This window comes from Rhincodon typus, chromosome 5 (assembly GCF_021869965.1).
Source record: "Rhincodon typus isolate 14 chromosome 5, sRhiTyp1.1, whole genome shotgun sequence".
NCBI classification, from domain to species: Eukaryota; Metazoa; Chordata; class Chondrichthyes; order Orectolobiformes; family Rhincodontidae; genus Rhincodon; species Rhincodon typus.
Genome location: NC_063336.1, coordinates 24096286 through 24117006, shown reverse-complemented (window position 1 = coordinate 24117006; position 20721 = coordinate 24096286). Strand labels below are relative to the sequence as shown.

Genomic DNA, 20721 nt, shown 5'->3' with positions numbered 1-20721 from the left:
AGTAAATCAAATGTTTTGCAAAAGTAGAAACAGGAAGCAATTTTTTCACCCTACCACCACAGCCAGCATTATCAATATTTGAACTAATACAACAGGATTTTGCTGCACAGCCCCATCACTTGTGAATTTGTTGCTAAACTTGGTTCAACTAATCTTGATGAATTTTATAATCATGGCTCTGCATCATCTGTGATCGTGTTTCAATCTTCATGTTGTATATCAAGTGAAATGTGGGAAAGGGATGTCCCGATGAAAGCACTAAATATCTGTTTGAACTCCAATCAAGAATTTCAAACCATAACGCTCAAAAATCAGTGAAGGAACCTCAGCAAAATTTGGTAGATATCAGAGGACCTGCTCAAATGTTCCATCTGTATCCATTGCCGTTGGGCAAAACTTAGATTTCAAGTCCTCTTATAAACAAAATGTTAGAACAAAGAACAAAGAAAATTACAGTACAGGAACAGGCCCTTTGGCCCTCCAAGCCTGCACCGACATGCTGCCCGTCACAACTAAAACCCCCTACCCTTCCGGGGACCATATCCCTCTATTCTCATCCTATTCATGTATTTGTCAAGACACCTTTTAGAAGTCACTATTGTATCTGCTTCCACTATCTCCCCTGGCAGCAAGTTCCAGGCAAGCACCACCCTCTGTTTAAAAAACTTGCCTCATGCATCACCTTTAAACCTTGCCCCTCGCACCTTAAACCCACTGCTCCTGGTAACTGACTCTTCCACCCTGGGAAAAAGCTTCTGACTGTCCATGCCCTTCATAATCTTGTAGACCTCTATCAGGTCACTCCTCAACGTCCACTGTTCCAGTGAGAACAACCCAAGTTTCTCCAACCTCTCTTCCTAGCTAATGCCCACCATGCCAGGTAACATGCTGGTAAGTCTTTTCTGTACCCTCTCCAAAGTCACCACATCCTTTTGGTAGTGTGGCGACCAGAATTGAACACAATATTCCAAATGCAGCCTAACTAAGGTTCTATAAAGCTGCAACATTACCTGCCAATTTTTAAACTCAATGACCCAGCCGATGAAGGCAAGCATGCCATATGTCTTGTTGACTACCTTTTCCACCTGTGTTGCCACTTTCGGTGACCTGTGTCCCTGTACACCCAGCCTCCTCTGCCTATCAGTACTCTTAAGGGTTCTGCCATTTACTGTATATTTTCCATGTGGATTAGAGCTTGCAAAACACAATACCTCACATTTTTCCGGATTAAACTCCATCTGCCATCTCTCTGCCCAAATCACCAACCGATCTATATCCAGCTGGATCCTTTGACGGTCCTCATCGCTATCCGCAATTCCACCAACCTTTGTGTCATCGGCAAACTTACTAATCAGACCAGTTACATTCTCTTCCAAATCAGGGGAGGCAATGGCCTTGTGGTATCATCGACGGACTATTTATCCAGAGACCCAGATAATGTTCTGGGGACCCGGGTTCAAATCCCGCTACAGCAGATGGTGGAACCTGAATTCAATAAATATCTGGAATTAACGGTCTAATGATGACTGTGAATCCATTGTCAATTGTCGGAAAAACCCACCCAGTTTACTAATGTCCTGTAGGGAAGGAAACTGCCATCCTTACCTAGTCTGGCCTACATGTGACACCAGTCCCACTGCAATGCGGTTGACTCTTAACTGCCCTATGGGCAATAAATGCTGCCTAGCCAGCAATGCCCTCATTCCCGTGAATGAATAAAAGAATAAAGAAAATTTATACATATTACAAACAGCAAAGGTTCTAAAACTGATCCCTGAGGAACACCACTAGTCACAGCCCTCCAATGTACCGTTCCACTGCTACCCTCTGTCTATGACCGAGCCAGTTTTTTATCCATCTTGCAAGCTCACCTCTGACCCTGTGCGACTTCACCATCAGTAGCAGCCTGCCATGAGTGACCTTGTCAAAGGCCTTACTGAAAACCATGTAGACAACATCCACTGCCCTACTCTCATCGATCATCTTCGTCAGTTCCTCAAAAAACTCAAGCAAGTTAGTGAGACACGACCTCCCTTTCACAAAACCATGTTGCCTCTCGCTAATACACCCATTGATTTCCAGGTGGGAGTAAATCCTGTCTCGAAGAATCCTCTCCAATAATTTCCCTACCACTGTCATAAGGCTCACTGGCCTGTAATTAGCTGGATTATCCCTGCCACCCTTCTCAAACAAAGGAACAACACTGGCTATTCTCCAATCCTCTGGGACCTCCTCTACAGCCAGTGAGGAGACAAAGATTTCCCTCAAGGCCCCATCAATTTCCTCCCCTGGCCCCTCTCAGTATTCTGGGCTATATCCCATCAGGCCCTGGGGATATGTCTTCCTTAATGTTTTTCCAAGACCCCCAATACCTCCTCCCTTTTGATCTCAACATGATCCAAACTATCTACACACCCTTCCCCAGACATATCATCCACCAAGTCCTTTTCTATGGTGAATACTGATGCAAAGTACTCACTTAATGCCTTGCCCATTTTCTCTGGCTCCAGACATAAATTCCCTTCCCTGTCCTTGAGTGGGCCAACCCTCTGCCTGGCTACCCACTTGCTCTTTACATATGTATAAAAGGCTTTGGGATTTTCCTTCATCCTGCTGGCCAATGACTTTTCATGACTCCTTTTAGCCCTCCTGACTCCTTGCTTAAGTTTCTTTCGACTTTCCTTGTATTCCACCCTTGCTTTGTATGTTCCCAGCCTCCTAGCCTTGATGCTTCCTTTTTCTTTTCGATTAGGCTAACAATATTTCTCGTTATCCAAGGTTCCCTAAACTTGCCATACTTATCCTTAAAGGAATGTGCCGGTCCTGAGTTCCCAGCAACTTACACTTGAAAGTCTCCCACATACCATATGTTGATTTGCCCTCAAACATCTGCCTCCAATCTACATTCTTCAGTTCCTACCTAACATTGTTGTAATTAGACTTCCCCCAAATTTAGCACCTTCACCTGACAACTACACCTATCTTTATCCATTAGTACCTTAAAGCTTACCAAATTGTGATCACTGTTCCCAAGCTGCTCACCTACTGAGATGTTGACCACCTGGCCAGGCTCATTCCCCAATACTAGGTCCAGTAAAGGCCCCTTTCCAAGTTGGACTGTCTACATACTGTTTGAAGCCGCCCTCCTGGACGCTCCTTACAAACTCTACCCCATCCAAGCCCCAAGCACTAAGTGAGTCCCCGTCAATGTATGGGAAGTTAAAATCACCCACGACAACAACCCTGTTACTTTTACATCTTGCCAAAATCTGCCTGCATATCTGTTCTTCTATCTCCCGCTGGCTGCTGGGAGGCCTATGGTAAACCCTAAACATTGTGATTGCACCCTTCCCGTTCCTGAGCCCTACCCATATTGCCTCGCTGTGTGAGCCATCGGAGGTGTCCTCCCACAGTACAGCTGTGATATTCTCCTTGATAAGTAGTGCAACTCCCCCACCCCTTTTATATCCCCCACTATCCTGTCTGAAATATCTGTATCCTGGAACGTTAAGCTGCCAATCCTGTCCCTCCCTTAACTAAGTCTCTGTTATAGCAACAACATCATAGTTCCAAGTACGAATCCAAGCACTAAGTTCATCTGCCTTACCTGCTACACTTCTTGCATTGAAACAGATTCACTTCAATTACAATTAATGAAACCATAATAATTTAATAATCCATAAATTATGAAAGGCGATTAAGTTAGCTGCACAGGAAAACTAAGCATGTATTTATGGTCTGCTCAGGTTTCAAAGAAGGTTATTTTTGAAAATCTATTTCTTGCTAACTGTGCTATTAGAATATTTTACTGGGTATCATGATACTACATGACATTGTATAAACTTACTTGGAGAAAGCACACAAATATCACGTGCATTTCTTCTGTTGTTTTTATTTTACTATCCCTACATTTACTTTAATAAATGTGGCTTTCCGATAGTGTCAGACTTTACTCTCATCATATATTGACGTGGTTCTTTCTACATATTATTTGTAAAACAAGGCTCAGTTTGATCATAGCTGTACAATATAACTTATTTCTAAAAGGTTTTACTCAGTCAGTCATTCTTTAGGTTATTTTAAAAGAGTAAACAACAGCTACTGAATCTTGCTGCATAGAAAGGAACCATTCTGCCAACATTCCTGCTCTTTGAATTGTCCAAAAAGTTTCATTCCTCTGCTCATTTCCCATTGCTCTCCAAATTTTTCCTTTCAAATATATATCAAATTCCCTTCTGAAAGGGGGGTGGGGGGGGGGGGGGGGGGTGTGTGCGCGCGCGCGGGGATCCAAGCCGCTGTCGTTACCTTTTTAATCAGTCTTTCTTCAGGTAGCATCCTCATTGTCCAAGCTAATTATAGCTCAAACACAACTCTATGCGATGTTATTACCATGTGTCAAATAGACAGGCAGGCCCCAAAAACTACCTCACTTTGTATGGATACAGAACCCCTTCCAACAGCCCCATTCAGGACCACATATTGCCAACTGACCAAAGATGCCCCCTTTTAGTCAGTGCATTAGAAAGAAAACCTAATTTCATCTTGAGTACCAGGCAAATAACTTTCCCATCTTTTCAGATGTACTATTATACAAAGATTTGAAGAAAATAATGGACGAGAAGTATTTTCTGAGTTTACAGACCAGAATCGAATCAATCAGATGAACATCAATTTTGTACAGCTCTGAGTGTCATACATGACAGATGTGAGAGTGGGAAAGACTGTCCAAAACAATCAGCATCTACTAGACCTATCAATGCCTGTCAAGTATAGGTTTCATCTTTATTTTCCTGATTGTGCCTCCCAAATATGAAGATCCTCTTCAAATAATCACAACTCCATTTTTCTTAGCAAACTTCATTCAGCTTAGTGGTACCCCAGCTAATATGATACTTGTTGTCATGACATCTTGTAAAATGTCTCTTGCATTAAGAAGAAAAAATTATCAGTGAATTTCATCCCATTATGTAGCTTTTGTTGATAACTTATTAAAAACAGCAACCTTTCAAGATGAGTTAGTTCATAAATATATGTTCACTTAGCTAATTTTATATGCCTCAGTTAGAAACTTCCTCAAACCTATGTGATCTCCTGCCTCATGAAAAACACATTTTGCAATCATACTTGGTAGCAACATAGATAGTGACATTCGAGTGCCTTGGTTGGTTGAGAGCAGCTCCAACAATACTCAAGTTTGTCAACAAGGGGAAAGCAGACCAATGAGTGGCACCCCATCTATCATTACCAATATTTATCCCTCCACCACAGACACTTCATGGTAACAGTGGGTGATACAAGATACTCTGCAGCAGCTCATCAAGCTTCTTTTGACATCGCCTTCCAAACTTGTGACCTCTACCACTTAGAAGGGCTGCTGGTGCATGGAAACCACCACCTGCAACATCCCCTCCAAACGACACACCCTCCTAATTTGGAACTTTATCAACTTTCCTTCAGTGTTACTTGGTCAAAATCCTGGAACAACCTCCCCCTAACAGCATTGCTGTTGTACCAACACCACATGGGCAGAAGCAATTCCAGCTCATCATCACCTTAAGGCAATTAAGGATGCACAAGAAATGAGAGTCCCATAAGCTGTGTCCACATGCCTTTTTCTTTGAAAAGAGGTTATAAAGCTGCAACTTAAAGTGCATAAATCCTTAAAAATAGAGCAATGAACATTAAACACATTACATTCATCTGTTACAAACACAGTCACCTTATATATTTTGTAAAGAAAGTTAATCTATCTTTAAAACGGACACAAATAATTTTCCTAAATGGCTTTCAGAACCATATGGCTTCTCCTGGGTTCAACTGTAGCCAAAACAGATAGATTGCGATCACAAACAGTTATTAAATAATTAAAAGGGTTCCAGGACAGTCTACTGAACACCCAAAAGGTATGAAGACTCAAAGCTTCAGTCATGTTGAGAGTCAGGAGATCCTGCACAAGAATTTCCACATAACTGACTTTGCTATGTGGAACTTGACATATGTCGCCATTATGTTTGATTGTGATTAACAAGGTGTTGGAAAGCCATGCAAAGGAAAACTATCTGAACACCGGGAGACATGTTGAAACAAATGCCCTCAACAGGGAGGCAGAGTAAAGCATTGAAAACTAGCTGAAGGTCTGCTATTTTGAACCAGGTTTCCAAGAGTCACAACTCAGAGCCATAAAAGTAAAACAAAGGAGAATACACTTTCTCCCAAGAGCTGAATCCACCTGTGGGAAACAACCTACAACTGTCTGACCATAGAAGCCATCACGGCTGCTGAAGCGGACTTCAAATTTCAACACTACAAAAAGACAATCTTCAAACAAGTAAGGCCGACAATGATGAGACTAATCTGATTTTTCACTTCATTTCAAAAGGCCTGAACCATACCCACCCACCAGCACCCTCCTCTACCTGGCCGAGCCAGTCTTCACTTTGAACAACTTCTCCAGTAACTCCTCCCACTTTCTTCAGGTTAGAGAGCCACGGGTAACCACATGAGTCTCAGATATTCCTGTCTGTGTGGGGTACGTGGAACAATCCTTGTTCCAGTCCTACTTAGCCTCCACCCACCACTCTTTCTCTAGTACACTGATGATATCATCAGTGCTGCTTCCCTCTCTCATCTGGAATTGGAAAAGTTTTATCAATTTAGCTTCCAATTTCCACACACCTTCACTTAATCCATCTCTGAATCCTCCCTTCCCTTCAAGTTTGTTTCAGTTTTGGGGACTACCTGGCCACCAATATCCAACACAAACCCACTGACTCCCACAGTTACCTTGACTATACATCCTCACAGCCTCCTTCCTGTAAATACTCTATTCCATTCTCCCAGCTCCTCCATCTCATCTTTTCCAATGATACCAATTTCGACAAGGAGGCCTCTGAAATGTTCACCTTCTTCTCAACTGAGGAATCCCCCCAGTTGTGGCTGGCAGGGCCCTCAGCTGTGTCCAAGCTATCTCCTGCACTATGGCCTTCACTCCCTCTCTTCCCTCCCACAACAGACATAGCAACATTGGAATTAGGAGTGGGTGTAGTCAATTCAGCCCTTCAAACCTGCTCCTCAATTAAACATGAATATGGCTGATTTTATCCTTGTCTCAACTCCACTTGCCAGCCTGCTTCTCAAGCCCTTTATCCCACTTTTTAATCAGAACATATCTATTTTTTTCTTGAATCTGTTGATTAACTCTGCCTCCACTGCACTCTGGGGCAGCGAGTTCCAGTTTCACAACCCTCAGAAAAATAGTTTCTCCGCATTTCAGTTTTGAACCTACCTCCTCTCACTCAAATCTACGACCTCCTCTTTGAACGGTCCCAGAGAGGGAACATTTGATCAACTTCCACCTTATCAATCCCTTTTAGCATTTTATATAACTGAATCAGATCCCCCCTCATTCTTCTAAACCCCAGTGAGTACAAGCCCAAACTATTCAACTGCTCCTCATACGAGAGCCCTTTCATCCCTGGAATCAACCTGGTGGACCTCCACTGAACTGCTTCCAGGGCCACCAAATTCATCTTCAAGTAAGGGAGACCAAAACAGGACACAATATTCCAGGTGTGATCTCATTAATAAAAATCAAAAGAACTGCGGATGCTGTAAATCAGGAACAAAAACAAAGTTGCTGGAAAAGCTCAGCAGGTCTGGCAGCATCTGTGGAGGAGAAAACAGAGTTAACGTTTCAGGTCCAGTGACCCTTCCACTCTACCCTTAACCCCTGGGACCTAAACTTTTTGATCTCATTAATGCTTTATATAATTGTAACAACACTTCTGTACTTTTCTAATTCAGTCCTTTTGTAATAAATGCCAGGGTAGCCTTTCTTTTTATATGCTGTATTTGCTTACCCACTTTCTGCAATTCATGCACAAAGATGCCCAGTTCCCTCCCGCTGATGCATTTTGAATCTGCTTCCCATTTAAATAATAATTTGCCTGTTTATTTTTCCTGCCAAAACGGACAACCTCACACTTATCTACATTAAACTCCATCTGCTAGATTCTGGCCCATTCTCCTAGTCTATCAATATCCATCTGTAAACTCTTATCACAGCCTGCTTTCCCACCTATCATCTGCAAATTTTGCTATGTTACACTCTGTCCCTACTTGCAAATCATTTATATCGATTGTAAATAGTTGAGGTCTGACAACTGAACCCTGTGACACCCCACTACCTACAGTTTTTCATCCAAAGAAGGACCCATTCATCCTTCTTTCTGTCAGTCAGCCAATCCTCTACACAAGTCAAGACTCTACCCTTAACCCCTGGGACCTAAACTTTTGGATCAGTCTTTTATTGGGCATCTTGTCACATGCCTTCTGGAAATCTAGATACACCACATCTACTGAATCCCCATTATCCACCATGCTGGTCACATCCTCAAACAACTCAGAGTTTGTAAAGTACACTTTACCCTTCATGAACAAAAACAAAGTTGCTGGAAAAGCTCAGCACGTCTGGCAGCATCTGTGAAGGAAAAAACAGTGCTAATGTTTTGGGTCCGGTGATCCTTCCTCAGAACTAGACCCAAAACGTTAGTTCTGTTTTTCCCTTCACACCTGCTGCCAGACCTGCTGAGCTTTTCCAGCAACTTTGTTTTTGTTCCTGATTTATAGCATCTGCAGTTCATTCGGTTTGCCCTTCATGAAACTGTGCTGACACTGGTGAATTCAGCTTTGTTTTGCCAAGAGTTCAGTTATCGCCTCCTTTATGATTGACTCCAGCAACTTCCCCACTACAGAAGTCAAATGAACTAGTCTGTAGTTTTTCATTTTTTGACTATCCCCATTTTTGATTCAGGGTGTCACATTAGCATGTTTCCAATCCACTGATACCTTTCCAAATTCCAGAGAATTTTGGAATATTGTAAATAATGCATCCACTATTTCTGCTGCCATCTCATTTTATATTGTAAAGTGCAAGCCATCAGGACTCAGACTTATCTGCCTTTAATTCCATCAGTTTACTTAATGCCTTCTCCCTAGTTACAGTAATTTCACCAAGTTCCTGTAGTACCTGCAGCTTTTGGGGAAGAAATTATTTCACTGTGAAAACACACAAAATATCGGTTACTGCCTCTGCCATTTCTGAGTTTCCCGTTACTACCTCACTGTTTTCGTCTTCTATCAGGGTCCCCCTCTACCGTCCCACCATTTCCACCACCTCCAGCAGGATACCACCACCAGACACATATTCCCCTCCCTTCCCTTGTCAGCATTCTACAGGGACCGTTCCCTCCAGACACTTTTGCCCACTCCTCCACTCCCAACACCTCCCCAGAACCCCACAATACCTTCCCATGCAATCACAGATAGTGTAACACTTACCTATTGACTTCCTGTCTCCTCACCATCTATCACGCCAAACACACCTTTCAGGTGAAGCAGCAATTTACACGCACTTGACTCAATCTAGTCTACTGTATTCACTGCTCACAACGTGCTCTCCTCTACATTGGAGAAACAAAGCACAGACTGGGTGACCACTTTATGGAACACCTATGTTCTGTCCACAAAAATGACGCTGAGCTTCCAGTTGCCTGCAAATTCAACACACCACCGTGTTCCCTGGCCAAAATCAATGTCTCAAGCTTGCAGTAGTGCTCCAGCTAAGCTCAGCACAAGCTGGAAGAACACTGACTCCTTTTTCGCTTGGGAACTTCAGCCTTCTGGACTCAATATCAAGTTCAAAAATTTTAGGGCTTGAGCATCTTCTTCCATGTCCTTATCCCAACTCCAGGCCTAATCATCACATGAGCTGCTACCACAAACAACCAACTATGAGCCACTAATGCTCCCCATTAGCAGCTATTCATTGTCCCAGACAGACTTTTACCCAATCCTTTGTCTGCACAACTTTTTTCTGTTTCTTGGCTCCATCTCCACCTGTCATTTACTCCTTCCCCTTCCCTACCCCCTATTTAGCAAATACACCAACCTCCTACACCGGCCCTAAACCCCACCTCTTCCTCCGTTACATTGATGACTGTATCGGCACCACCTCGTGCTCCCACGAGGAGCTCGAACAGTTCATCCACTTCACTAACACTTTCCACCCCAACATTAAGTTTATCTGGACCATCTCTAACACCTCTCTCCCCTTCCTGGACATCTCTGTCTCCATATCGGGCAACCACCTAGAAACCGATATTCATTTCAAGCCCACCAATCCCACAGCTACCTAGAATACTCCTCCTCCCACCCACCTTCCTGGAAAAATGCTATCCCCTATTCCCAATTCCTTCGCCTCCGCTGCAACTGCTCCCAGGATGAGGCATTCCACTCCCATACATCTCAGTTGTCCTCGTTTTCCAGGACCGTAACTTCCCCCCGTCAGTGGTCGAGAACGCCCTCGACCGTGTCTCCCACATCTCCCGCAACTCATCCCTCACACCCCGTCCACGCAATAAGAACCAAAAAAGAATCCCCCTCGTCCTCACGTACCACCCCACCAACCTCCGGATCCAACGCATCATCCTCCGACACTTCCGCCATCTGCAATCCGACCCCACCACCAAAGACATCTTTCCCTCCCCACACTTATCTGCTTTCCGGAGGGACCACTCTCTCCGTGACTCCCTTGTCCGCTCCACACTCCCCTCCAGCTCCACCACACCCGGCACTTTTCCCTGCAACCGCAGGAAGTGCTACACCTGCCCCCATACCTCCTCCCTCACCCCCATCCCAGGCCCCAAGAAGACTTTCCACATCAAGCAGATGTTCACCTGCACATCTGCTAATGTGGTATACTGCATCCGCTGTACCCGGTGTGGCTTCCTCTACATCGGGGAAACCAAGCGGAGGCTCGGGGACCGCTTTGCAGAACACCTACGCTCGGTTCGCAATAAACAACTGCACCTCCCAGTCGCGAACCATTTCAACTCCCCCTCCCAATCTTCAGACGACATGTCCATCCTGGGCATCCTGCAGTGCCACAACAATGCCACCCGAAGGTTGCAGGAACAGCAACTCATATTCCGCTTGGGAACCCTGCAGCCCAATGGTATCAATGTGGATTTCACAAGCTTCAAAATCTCCCCTCCCACTACTGCATCCCAAAACTAGTCCAGCTCGTCCCCGCCTCCCTAATCTGTTCTTCCTCCCACCTATCCCCTCCTCCCACCTCAAGCCACACCCCCATCTCCTACCGACGAACCTCATCCCGCCCCTTGACCTGTCCGTCCTCCCTGGACTGACCTATCCCCTCCCCAACTCCCCACCTACACTCACCTTTACTGGCCCCATCCCCGCCTCTTCGACCTGTTTGTTTCCTCTCCACCTATCCTCTCCTCTATCCATCTTCTATCCTCCTCCCACTCTCTCCCTATTTATTTCAGAACCCCCTTCCCCTCCCCCTTTTCTGATGAAGAGTCTAGGCCCAAAACGTCAGCCTTTCTGCTCCTATGATGCTGCTTGACCTGCTGTGTTCATCCAGCCCTGCACCTTGTTGTCTCTTTTCCAACTACAATCAGTTTTGAAGAAGGGTCAATGGACCCAAAACATCAATTCTGCTTTCTGTCCACAGATGCTGCCAGACCTGCAGAGTTTTTCCAGCCATTTCTATTTTTGTTTTCTACTTTTCATTTTCCTACTAATCTTATACATTTATTTACTTTAAATCTTTATCTCCAAATTTTAGCTAGTACTGTTATTACATTTTATCTAAGTAACTTAGAGCAACACATATGTAATAAACTAGACACTGATCTTGTTTAAAACAAAAAAACGACTATGTTACTGATATATTTTAAAAATATAAGTACTGACGATTAAAGGGGATCACTGACAAGCTTATGCAAGTTCTTAGTTAAAAGACCAATCCAAGGACGTGTGGGATGTGTGGCCATGTCACGTCACTATTTTCCATAATATTAACTCAATTTTTTCACATTAGATTTATAACATTGGATATATGCTATATTTATAGAGTTCTAGTGCATCATCAGATGATGCTCACAGAAAATACTGCACCCTTTATATGTACGACTGAATCTGAAACAATTGGAGCAGAAGTACATGGAAAGTAGACAGACATTACTTTTTTGTTCATCCCTAGATGCTTTGAGAGGATGTTATGAGATGCATTCTTGAATTGCTGTATTTCTTCAAGTTTTGGTAGACCCATATTGCTGATTTAATTAAACATCTAATCATTTGCATCTGTCCCCCAGTCACTAATCTGATTTGTCTCAAATCACGTATGCTCGTTGTTCTGAAGAGTCATACCAAACTCAAAAGGTTAACTGTTTCTCTCTCCACAGATGCTGCCAGACCCGAGTTTCTTTGATGTTCTCCGTGCTTAATCCAAGTTCAAGTTAGTTGATTTCTTTTGAAAGGTAGATTTGAGTATTTCTGCTAGGGAGTTTTGATGTGTATTTTAGTGGGGTGTAAAACTCCAAGATGGAAAAACTTGCATCAATCACAGAAACCAGACAACCAACCAGCATTGTAAAATTTACAAAACAAATTATATATGATATCAAACAGAAGCTCACCACTTCAAAGGTACTCCTTCGTATTCAAACCACATCTCTCCTATATCCTCTTGTCTCATTACTTTCTGGAAGTGCTTTTTAGCTTTGTCAGTTACCAGCATCAAATAACTCACTCTTGGTAACAGCAGCTGAAAAAAAATTCAGCAAGTTAGCACATTTATAGTCTTTGTAAACATGCCAAAGTCAGATAGGTTTTTATGATGACAGAATCGTGGGAAGTGTCGGGAGCGAATTCTGTGGAAATGAACAGTCACAAAAATCTCTAACTTGTACCCAAAAAGTGGTGTTGACATCTATCTTTTACTTAGAAGCTCAAGTCAAATATTTCTAAACAAGGTTTAATTGAAAATTCAATTTTACCCTTATCTGATATACTGTCACTAATATCAATTTTTTTAAAATAACTATTTTTTCTAAATTGTGTATTTTTTTTAAATGGAAGTTACAACCATGTGTACCTGCTCCCCCGGTCACGAAGCTGATCTTTCCCACATCCTCTATGCTTGGTGTTGCTCTTTGAAACAACGAGGGTGTATAATAGAGATAACAAGGCGTAGAGCTGGATGAACACAGCAGACCAAGCAGCATCAGAGGAGCAGGAGGATAAAAGCTCACAGTTCACTTTTCTTACGCTCCTTTTGGACAGGCCTGGCATTCGACTCAACATTATTACATTCTTAAATTTATTTCAGACTGTGCTGTGATTACATACGCAGAGAAGCAGCTTTTTATAAACTCTCTTCAGACGTTTCTCTGCTAGAAGGATTCATTATGACAGCATTGTTAATTTTGAGAATGAGAACATGGGAGAGCCCATTACACCAATATGTTAAATGGAACATTTTCCCGATTGTCCATTTCTCCTTAATTAGCCAATCTTCTATCCTTGCAACCACATCACACTCTACACCATGAGCTCTGATTTTGTATGACACTATGTCCTACATTATCAAATGTCCTTTTGGAAATCCAAATCTTTATGTTTGGAAGCTCTTCACTGTCAATCATCAGCCTGCACAAGTGCCTACTCCTTCCTCTTCAACTTTCCAACTCTCCCTTTATGCAACTATAATGAGTGTTACAAGCAGGGCAACACAACAGATTAGCGCAGATCAACAATAATTTCCAAGTTTTCACTTAAGTATTCTGGTTAGAATACGTTTATGTATATGACAACCAAGGCTCAGTTAGGAGCTCACATTCCTTGGAGTCAAAAGGTTGTGTATTGAAGTCTCACTCCCAAGCCTGAGCACAAAAAAAGAGTCAACATTCTAGTGCAGTACTGATGAGCCTGCAATGTCGGAGGTGCCATCTTTGAGATGAAAGATTAATCCAAAGCACTGTCTGCCTTGTCAAGTGGATTTAAAATATCCCATGACACAATTTAGAAAAACAGCACAGCAGTTATCCCCAATGTGTTGGCCTTTATTTATTCGAGGATCAACACAGAAAAACAGAATATCTGACCATTATCAGAATGCTGCTTGAGTTTGGTGTGCATAAGTTAGTATGCACAATTACTATATTACAACATTAAATGTAAAGCATTTTGCACACCAGGTCGGTACGATGTTACGTGCAGAATCTTTTAAATGTTCAAACAAAGCAGGAACAGAAGTTCTAAGAGTGAACAAACATTAAATTGTAATACAGAGGAGTTTGTCTTGCAATGCATTTGACCCTGAAATTAGTTCATTCGAGACTTGGTAAAGGTGGAACTTCTGTATCATCCAAAAACAAGTTGTTTAGACCATAAGATGCAAGAGCAGAATTAGGCCACTCAGCCAATCGGGTCTGCTCCACCTTTAGATCTTGGCTGTTAAGTTTCTCGATCCCATTCTCCTGCCTCTGCCCCGTAACCCTTGATCCCCTCACTAATCGAGAACCTGTCTACCTCGGTCTTAAATACACTCAATGACTTGGCTTTCACAGCCTTCTGTGACAATGAATTCCACAGGTTCACCACCCTTTGGCTGAAGAAATTCTTTATCTCAGTTATAAAGGGATATCCCTTCACTCTGAGCCTATGTCTTCAGGTCCCTGTATCTCCGATTACTGGAAACATCTTCGTGTCCATTCTATCCAGGTTTCTCAGTATCCTATAAGTTTCAATGAGATCCCACCCTCATCATTCTAAACTCAAGAGTACATACCCAGAGTCCTCAACCATTCTTCATATGACAGGCCCTTTATCATCGGGTTCAGTCTTGTAAACCTCCTCTCGACCTCTCCAACACCAGCACATCCTTCCTCAGATACGCAGCACAAAACTACACACAATATTCCAAATGCCGTCTGACCAGAGCCTTATACATCGTGAACAGTATATCACTGCTCTTTTAATCAGCCCTCATTAAATGAATGCTAACATTGTATTTGCCTTCCCAACTACCGACTGAACCTGCATGCTAACCTTAAAAGAATCCTGAATTAGGATGCCTAAGTCAATTTGTGCTTCAGATTTCTGAAGCCTTTCCCAATTTAGAACACAGACTATACCTCCACTCTTCCTACCAAAAAGTGCACAACCTTAGACTTTACCACATTATATTCCATCTGCCACTTCTTTGCTCACTCTCCTACCTTGTCAAAGTCCTTCTGTAGCCTCCCCGCTTCCTCAACATTACCTTTCCCTCCAACAATCTTTGTGTCACTTGCAAACCTAGCAACAATGCCCTCAGTTCCTTCATCCAGATCATTAATGTTTAACACAAATAGTTGAGGTCCCATTAGGGACTCCTGCGGAAGTTCACTAGTCACTGGCTGTCATCCTGAAAAAGACCCCTTTATCCCCACTCTCTGCCTTTGGCCGGTCAACCAATTCTCTACTCATGCGAGTACCTTGCCCCTAAAACCATGGACTCTTCTGTTATTTAACAGCCTCCCTGCACAGGGCCTTGTCAAAGGCCTCTTGAAATTCAAACAGCTCAGAACCACTGGCTTTCTTCAGTCTAAATTGTTTGTTACCTCTTCGAAGAATTCTAACAGATTTGTCAGGCAAGACCTCCCCTTGACGAAGCCATGCTGACTCTGTAATATTTTACAATGCACTTGCAAGTACTCCACAATCTCATCCTTAATAATGGACTCTAAAATTCTACCAACAATCGAGGTGAGGCTAACTGGCCTATAATTTCCTGTTTTCTGCCTCCCTTCCATCTTAAACAGGAGTGTTACAGTAGTTATGTTCCAGTCCTCTGGGACCCTCCCTGACTCCAGTGATTCCCGAAAGATTACCACCAATGCCTCTCCAATCTCCTCAGTTACCACCTTCAGAACTCTGGGGTGTAGTCCATCTGGTCTGGGTGATTTATCCACCTGCAGGCCTCTCTGCTTTCCCAGTACCTTTTCCTTAGTGATGGTCGCTACAATCACTTCTGTCCCCTGACTCTCATGAAGTTTTGGTATACTCATGGTGTCTTCCACTGTGAAGACTAACGCAAAGTAACTATTCGGTACCTCTACTATTTCTTTGATCCCCATTACTACTTTTTTAGTTTCATTTCCCAGCAATCCAATGTCCACTCTTGCCTCTCTCTTACCTTTTATACATCTAAGAAAAACTCTTGCAATCTGCTTTTATATTACTAGTTAGCATACCCTCACTTAATTCTCTTCTTCCCCGCCCCCACCCCGGCAATGCTTTGTTAAGAAATCTTCTGCTGGTTTTTGAAGGCTTCCCACTAAAGCTTCATCACATTGTACGTTCTATCTTTTCTTTTGCTTTTATGCTGTCTCTGATTTCCCTTGTCAGCCATGGTTGCTTCACTTGCCTCTTGTATGTTTCTTCTTCGGGATGATTTCTGCTGTGCCTCCTGATTACTCCCAGAATCTCCTGCCATTGCTGCACCAGTCTTCCCTGCTAGGTTCCCTTTCCAATCAATTCAGGTTAGTACCTCTCTCATGTCTTTGTAGTTACCTTTACTCAACTGTAATACCGTTACATTTGATTCCAGCTTCTCCCTCTGAAACGGCAAGTTGATTTCTAACATATAATGATCACTGCCACCCCTAGGGGCTCTTTCATCTTAAGATCCCTAATCAAGTTGGCCTCATTACACCAAATCCAAAATTGCCTACTCCATAGCAGGATCTACCTCAAGCTGCTCCAAAAAAAAAATCTCAGAATTCCTTTCCTCGGGATCTGCTACCAACCTGATTTTCCCAGTCCACCTACATATTGAAGTCCACCATGTTTATTGTAATAGTGCCCCTCTTACACGCCTTTTCTATCTTCTGATTTATTTTCTGCCTCACATCCTGACTGCTCTAGGAGGCCTTTGCGGCTCCTCAACTCTACCTACACAGATTCCACTCCTTCCGACTGTATATGATTTCTTGCTATCAATTTAATTTCATTTCTTACTTACAAGGCAACCACGTCCTCTCTGCCCATCCTTTCAATGTATCCTTGGATATTCAGTTCCCAACCCTGATCCCCTGGCAGCCACATCTGTGATACCCACAACATCATACCTGCCAATTTCAATCTGTGCTACAAGTTTATTTACCTTGTTTCCTATACTGAATGCATTCAAGTACAATACCCTTGTCCTGCGTTGACTGCCCCCTTCTCATAGTTACCCTCTTCTCTGCTGTGCCTGATGTTAGATTCCTGACTTTTTCCATACTGTCTGCCCTATTACTTGTTTTGGAAACATTAATGATCTCTGCTGAGCCCTCCCCCTCTTTAAATTCTTCCATAATTTTCCATGCAACTGAACCTACCCACACGATTTAGTTTAAACACCTATCCACAGCAATAGGTTTGTGATTCGCCAGGACTCTGGCCCCAGCATGATTCAGGTAGAGCCCAATCCATTGGAACAGCTCCCTTCTTCCTGTACTGGTGCCATTGTCCGAGGAATTCAAATGCATTTCTCCCACACCAATCTTTGAGCCACAAGTTTACCTCTAATCTTATTGACCCTGTGCCAATTAGCTTGCAGTTAAAACATTTCAAACTAGAGGGGGTCAACTACTCCTGGATAGTTTCTATCAGCATGGTGGGCAGGGGAAAAAAAGAAAAACAGTCAACAGACAAGAGGGTAAACATCCCTCTGTCACAAATACACCACTTGTTTTTCATCAAATAAATTGTTCAAACCAAAATCAGATGTTTAAGTGTCCCTAGTTACTAACAGAATATATAGAAGTACAGCCCATTCATTTTAAGTGATTTGCACTTAATGCCTCAATCATAATTTGAACCAGTCTTGCACCATTCCATAAAGCCAAAGATATACAAACAAGTATTTTCTTTCCTCAGACTTACATAATAAGGTTCAGCCTCTCTTTCAGTTACTTCATCCTGAGATAAAGTGAAACAGGTTGGTATTCTTCCAAACCAAACATCCCGTAATACATCTCTGTCATCTGTCATTTTTCCAACACTCTATGTAGCACATAGAGACAGGTGCGTCTGTCACAGCTTTGGGAATAAAAAAGAATAAGTACACATTCAGCTGGTAAAACCCTGGGCAACACTGAAGCTGTGTTCAACTCTAACATTTTTCTCCCTTTCCATTAACCTAAAATAAATCCTTCATAATAGCATGATTGAACTTAAAAAAAGCCTGAGTGTAAAGAGAGAGTGTATATCCATCAACACCATCAAGCAATTACTTCATACTTTCTACTCAAAACTAATCAGCTCACTTTCATAATCAAGTTGATTCCGGAGTTGAGGGGGTTGGCTTATGAGGACGGACTGAGTAGATTGGGATTATATTCATTGGAATTCGGAAGACTGAGGGGGGATCTTATGGAAACATATAAAATGATGAAGGGAATAGATAAGATACAAGTAGAGAGGATGTTTCCACTGGCAGGTGAAGCTAGGACAAGAGGGCATAGCCTCAAGATTAGAGGGAGCAGATTTAGGACTGAACTGAGAAGGAATTTCTTCACCCAGAGGGTTGTTAATCTATGGAATTCCTTGCCCAGTGAAGTAGTTGACGCTACTTCAGTAAATGTTTCTAAAAAAAAGGTAGATTTTTTTTGAACAATAAAGGAATTAAGGGATACGGTGAGAACGCGGGTAAGTGGATCGGAGTCCACGAAAGGATCAGCCATGATCTTATTGAACGGCGGAGCAGGCTCGAAGGGCCAGACGGCCTACTCCTGCTCCTAGTTCTTGTGTTCTTATGTAAATTCTTGCCAAATTATAAGAAATATGAGTAGGCCAAACAACCCTTTGAATCTGTTCTGCTATTTAAGAGTCATGGTTCATCTTCTAACTCCACCTTCCCACACTATTCCTCTATCTTGATTCCCTTACTCCCTAAAAGTCTATCAATTTCTGTCCTAATGTCTTATCGCAGTCTGAAACTGATAATCCTTTATTCTGAGGTTGCGAGCCTTAGTTGTAGACTTCATCTCCCCTATTAAGTCTCTTAAGAATTTTGTGTTTCAATTAGATCAATTCTCAATCTTTTAAATCTATGCAACCTCGCATCCTAAGACACTCCCCTCAGCCCAGGTACCAGTCCACAGAACCTTTGTAATATTTGTTTCATGGCTAGTACATCTTCCATAGACAAGGAGGCCAAAAATGTACACGCAACTCTCTATTCTCAAAAATAATGAATATAATTTTAAAACATTGTCATATTTGTACTCTAATACTTTTGTAATAAAAGCTCTCATACTATTTTCTTTCACATCGAGTGCTGTACCCTCAAGTTAACTTCATGATGGCATGTATAAAGACATTTAGGTCACTGAATAGTAACAGTATACGTCCCAAACTCTTAACTTTAAAAAAAATCTGAAATGGATAACTCGGGATCTCTCCAATTATATTCCACGTATGTTTTAGTCCAATCAATTAATATAGACAAGAGTATCTCAAACTCAGATGTATAAATGATGAAGCATTTCAAACTGTGTAGCTTGAAATCTCTGGTTAAGGCAACGCTATTTTATAAGGAAGCTAAGGTTCTCCGAATGCCCTTTTCTGATCGGTGTCGCAAAACTTCACCTCATCCCTAGGCCCAGATACATGTATATACAAGGAAAGGATAGCAAAACGCGACGTCGTCAAATAAGAGGAAAGACAATAAAATTTCCGACAGCATCCACGACCTTCTGACAAGCCGTCCGGAAATTGTTTCGTTTTAAACATACGTATGTGAAATCCTCTGATTTTTTGCAGGGAAACTTAATTAATTAAACAGCTCCGAACTAACGGGCAATCGTGGGCAAAGTCGGACACTGATTTTCACGGTTTAAAACCCCGAAGGAAGTACTGTCTCTCATGTCAAACCATATCACTCATTCCCTTTCCCACCCCCCTCCAACTGTCCAGCCTCTTCTTTCAAGAATCAAAATCTGGATGTCAATTCCTCCCAAACTGGAGAAAACATACCAAACACCTTCCCTCCGCGGCAACGCGCACAGGCCAGGACACACACCCCTCCCCGGGTGGACGCGCACGCCCCCACCTCTCCTGTCCACGGGGACGCGCACGCCCCGGAACGCGCTTCTGTCCCCGGGAAGCACACGCCCCGCTTCTCTACCCGCACCCTCACTCCCTGGGGTAGGGGACGCCACTCCTCCTTTCCCCCGAGGACGTACAGGCCCCAATCCTACCCCATGCCCCAGCGACGGGCATAGCCGTAACCCCACCCTCCCACAAGGCCGCCTTCAGAAACAGTGAAGAGACACAAGCGGCTCACGCGGAGGTTTAAGACCTGTCATCTTACCCGAGCTTTCCTTTCCTCCCCTCCCGCACGGATATACTACTCCGATCCGTCCGCTTCCTGCCGCCGGCTCATTCACGGAATCGAACCCCGACCTCGCGCACAACCTGCGTCCTCAGCACGTGACCACCACCGGCGGCAGGATGGGCGCGGACCAGGTGAGGGCGGTGCCACAGCGCCACTGCTGCCTTGGAGGAAGCACGACTGCCATGTGGTGCAGAGTGGGCAGTGTAGCTTCAATGTGCTGAGCTTCACCAGCGCTTTTGTGTTTTTGCATCTTCTAAATCGACTGGGACAGTCAGCTGGGAGCAGGAATAGGCCATTGAGCTTGCCCCATCATTGAATTAGATCCTAGCTGATCATTCATCTCAATGCTACTCTTCTGAAAGAACTGCGGATGCTGTAAATCAGGAACAAAAACAAAGTTGCTAGAAAAGCTCAGCAGGTCTGGCAGTATCTGTGAAGGAAAAAACAGAGTTAACATTTCAGATCCGGTGACCCTTCCTCAGAAC

General features: G+C 43.2%; 1 protein-coding gene across 5 annotated transcripts in view; it reads right to left on the bottom strand.

Annotated features, from left to right (window-relative positions):
- The window catches only part of atg5 (ATG5 autophagy related 5 homolog (S. cerevisiae)), a 138484-nt gene extending 118119 nt beyond the window's left edge, over positions 1 to 20365 (bottom strand). For 2 of the 5 annotated variants that reach the window (XM_020526525.2, XM_048596832.1), the window contains exons 1-3: positions 20213 to 20364; positions 17782 to 17937; positions 12507 to 12634 (exon numbers count right to left, since the gene is read on the bottom strand). In XM_020526525.2, coding sequence (XP_020382114.1) covers positions 12507 to 12634; positions 17782 to 17889 — 236 coding nt within the window. In that variant the 5' untranslated portion in view covers positions 17890 to 17937; positions 20213 to 20364. Of the gene's footprint in view, positions 1 to 12506; positions 12635 to 17781; positions 17938 to 19875; positions 19988 to 20212 lie in introns of those variants that run through there. The other 3 variants (XR_007262091.1, XM_048596830.1, XM_048596831.1) reach the window with 3 other exon arrangements.
- Positions 20366 to 20721: the final 356 nt, after the last annotated feature.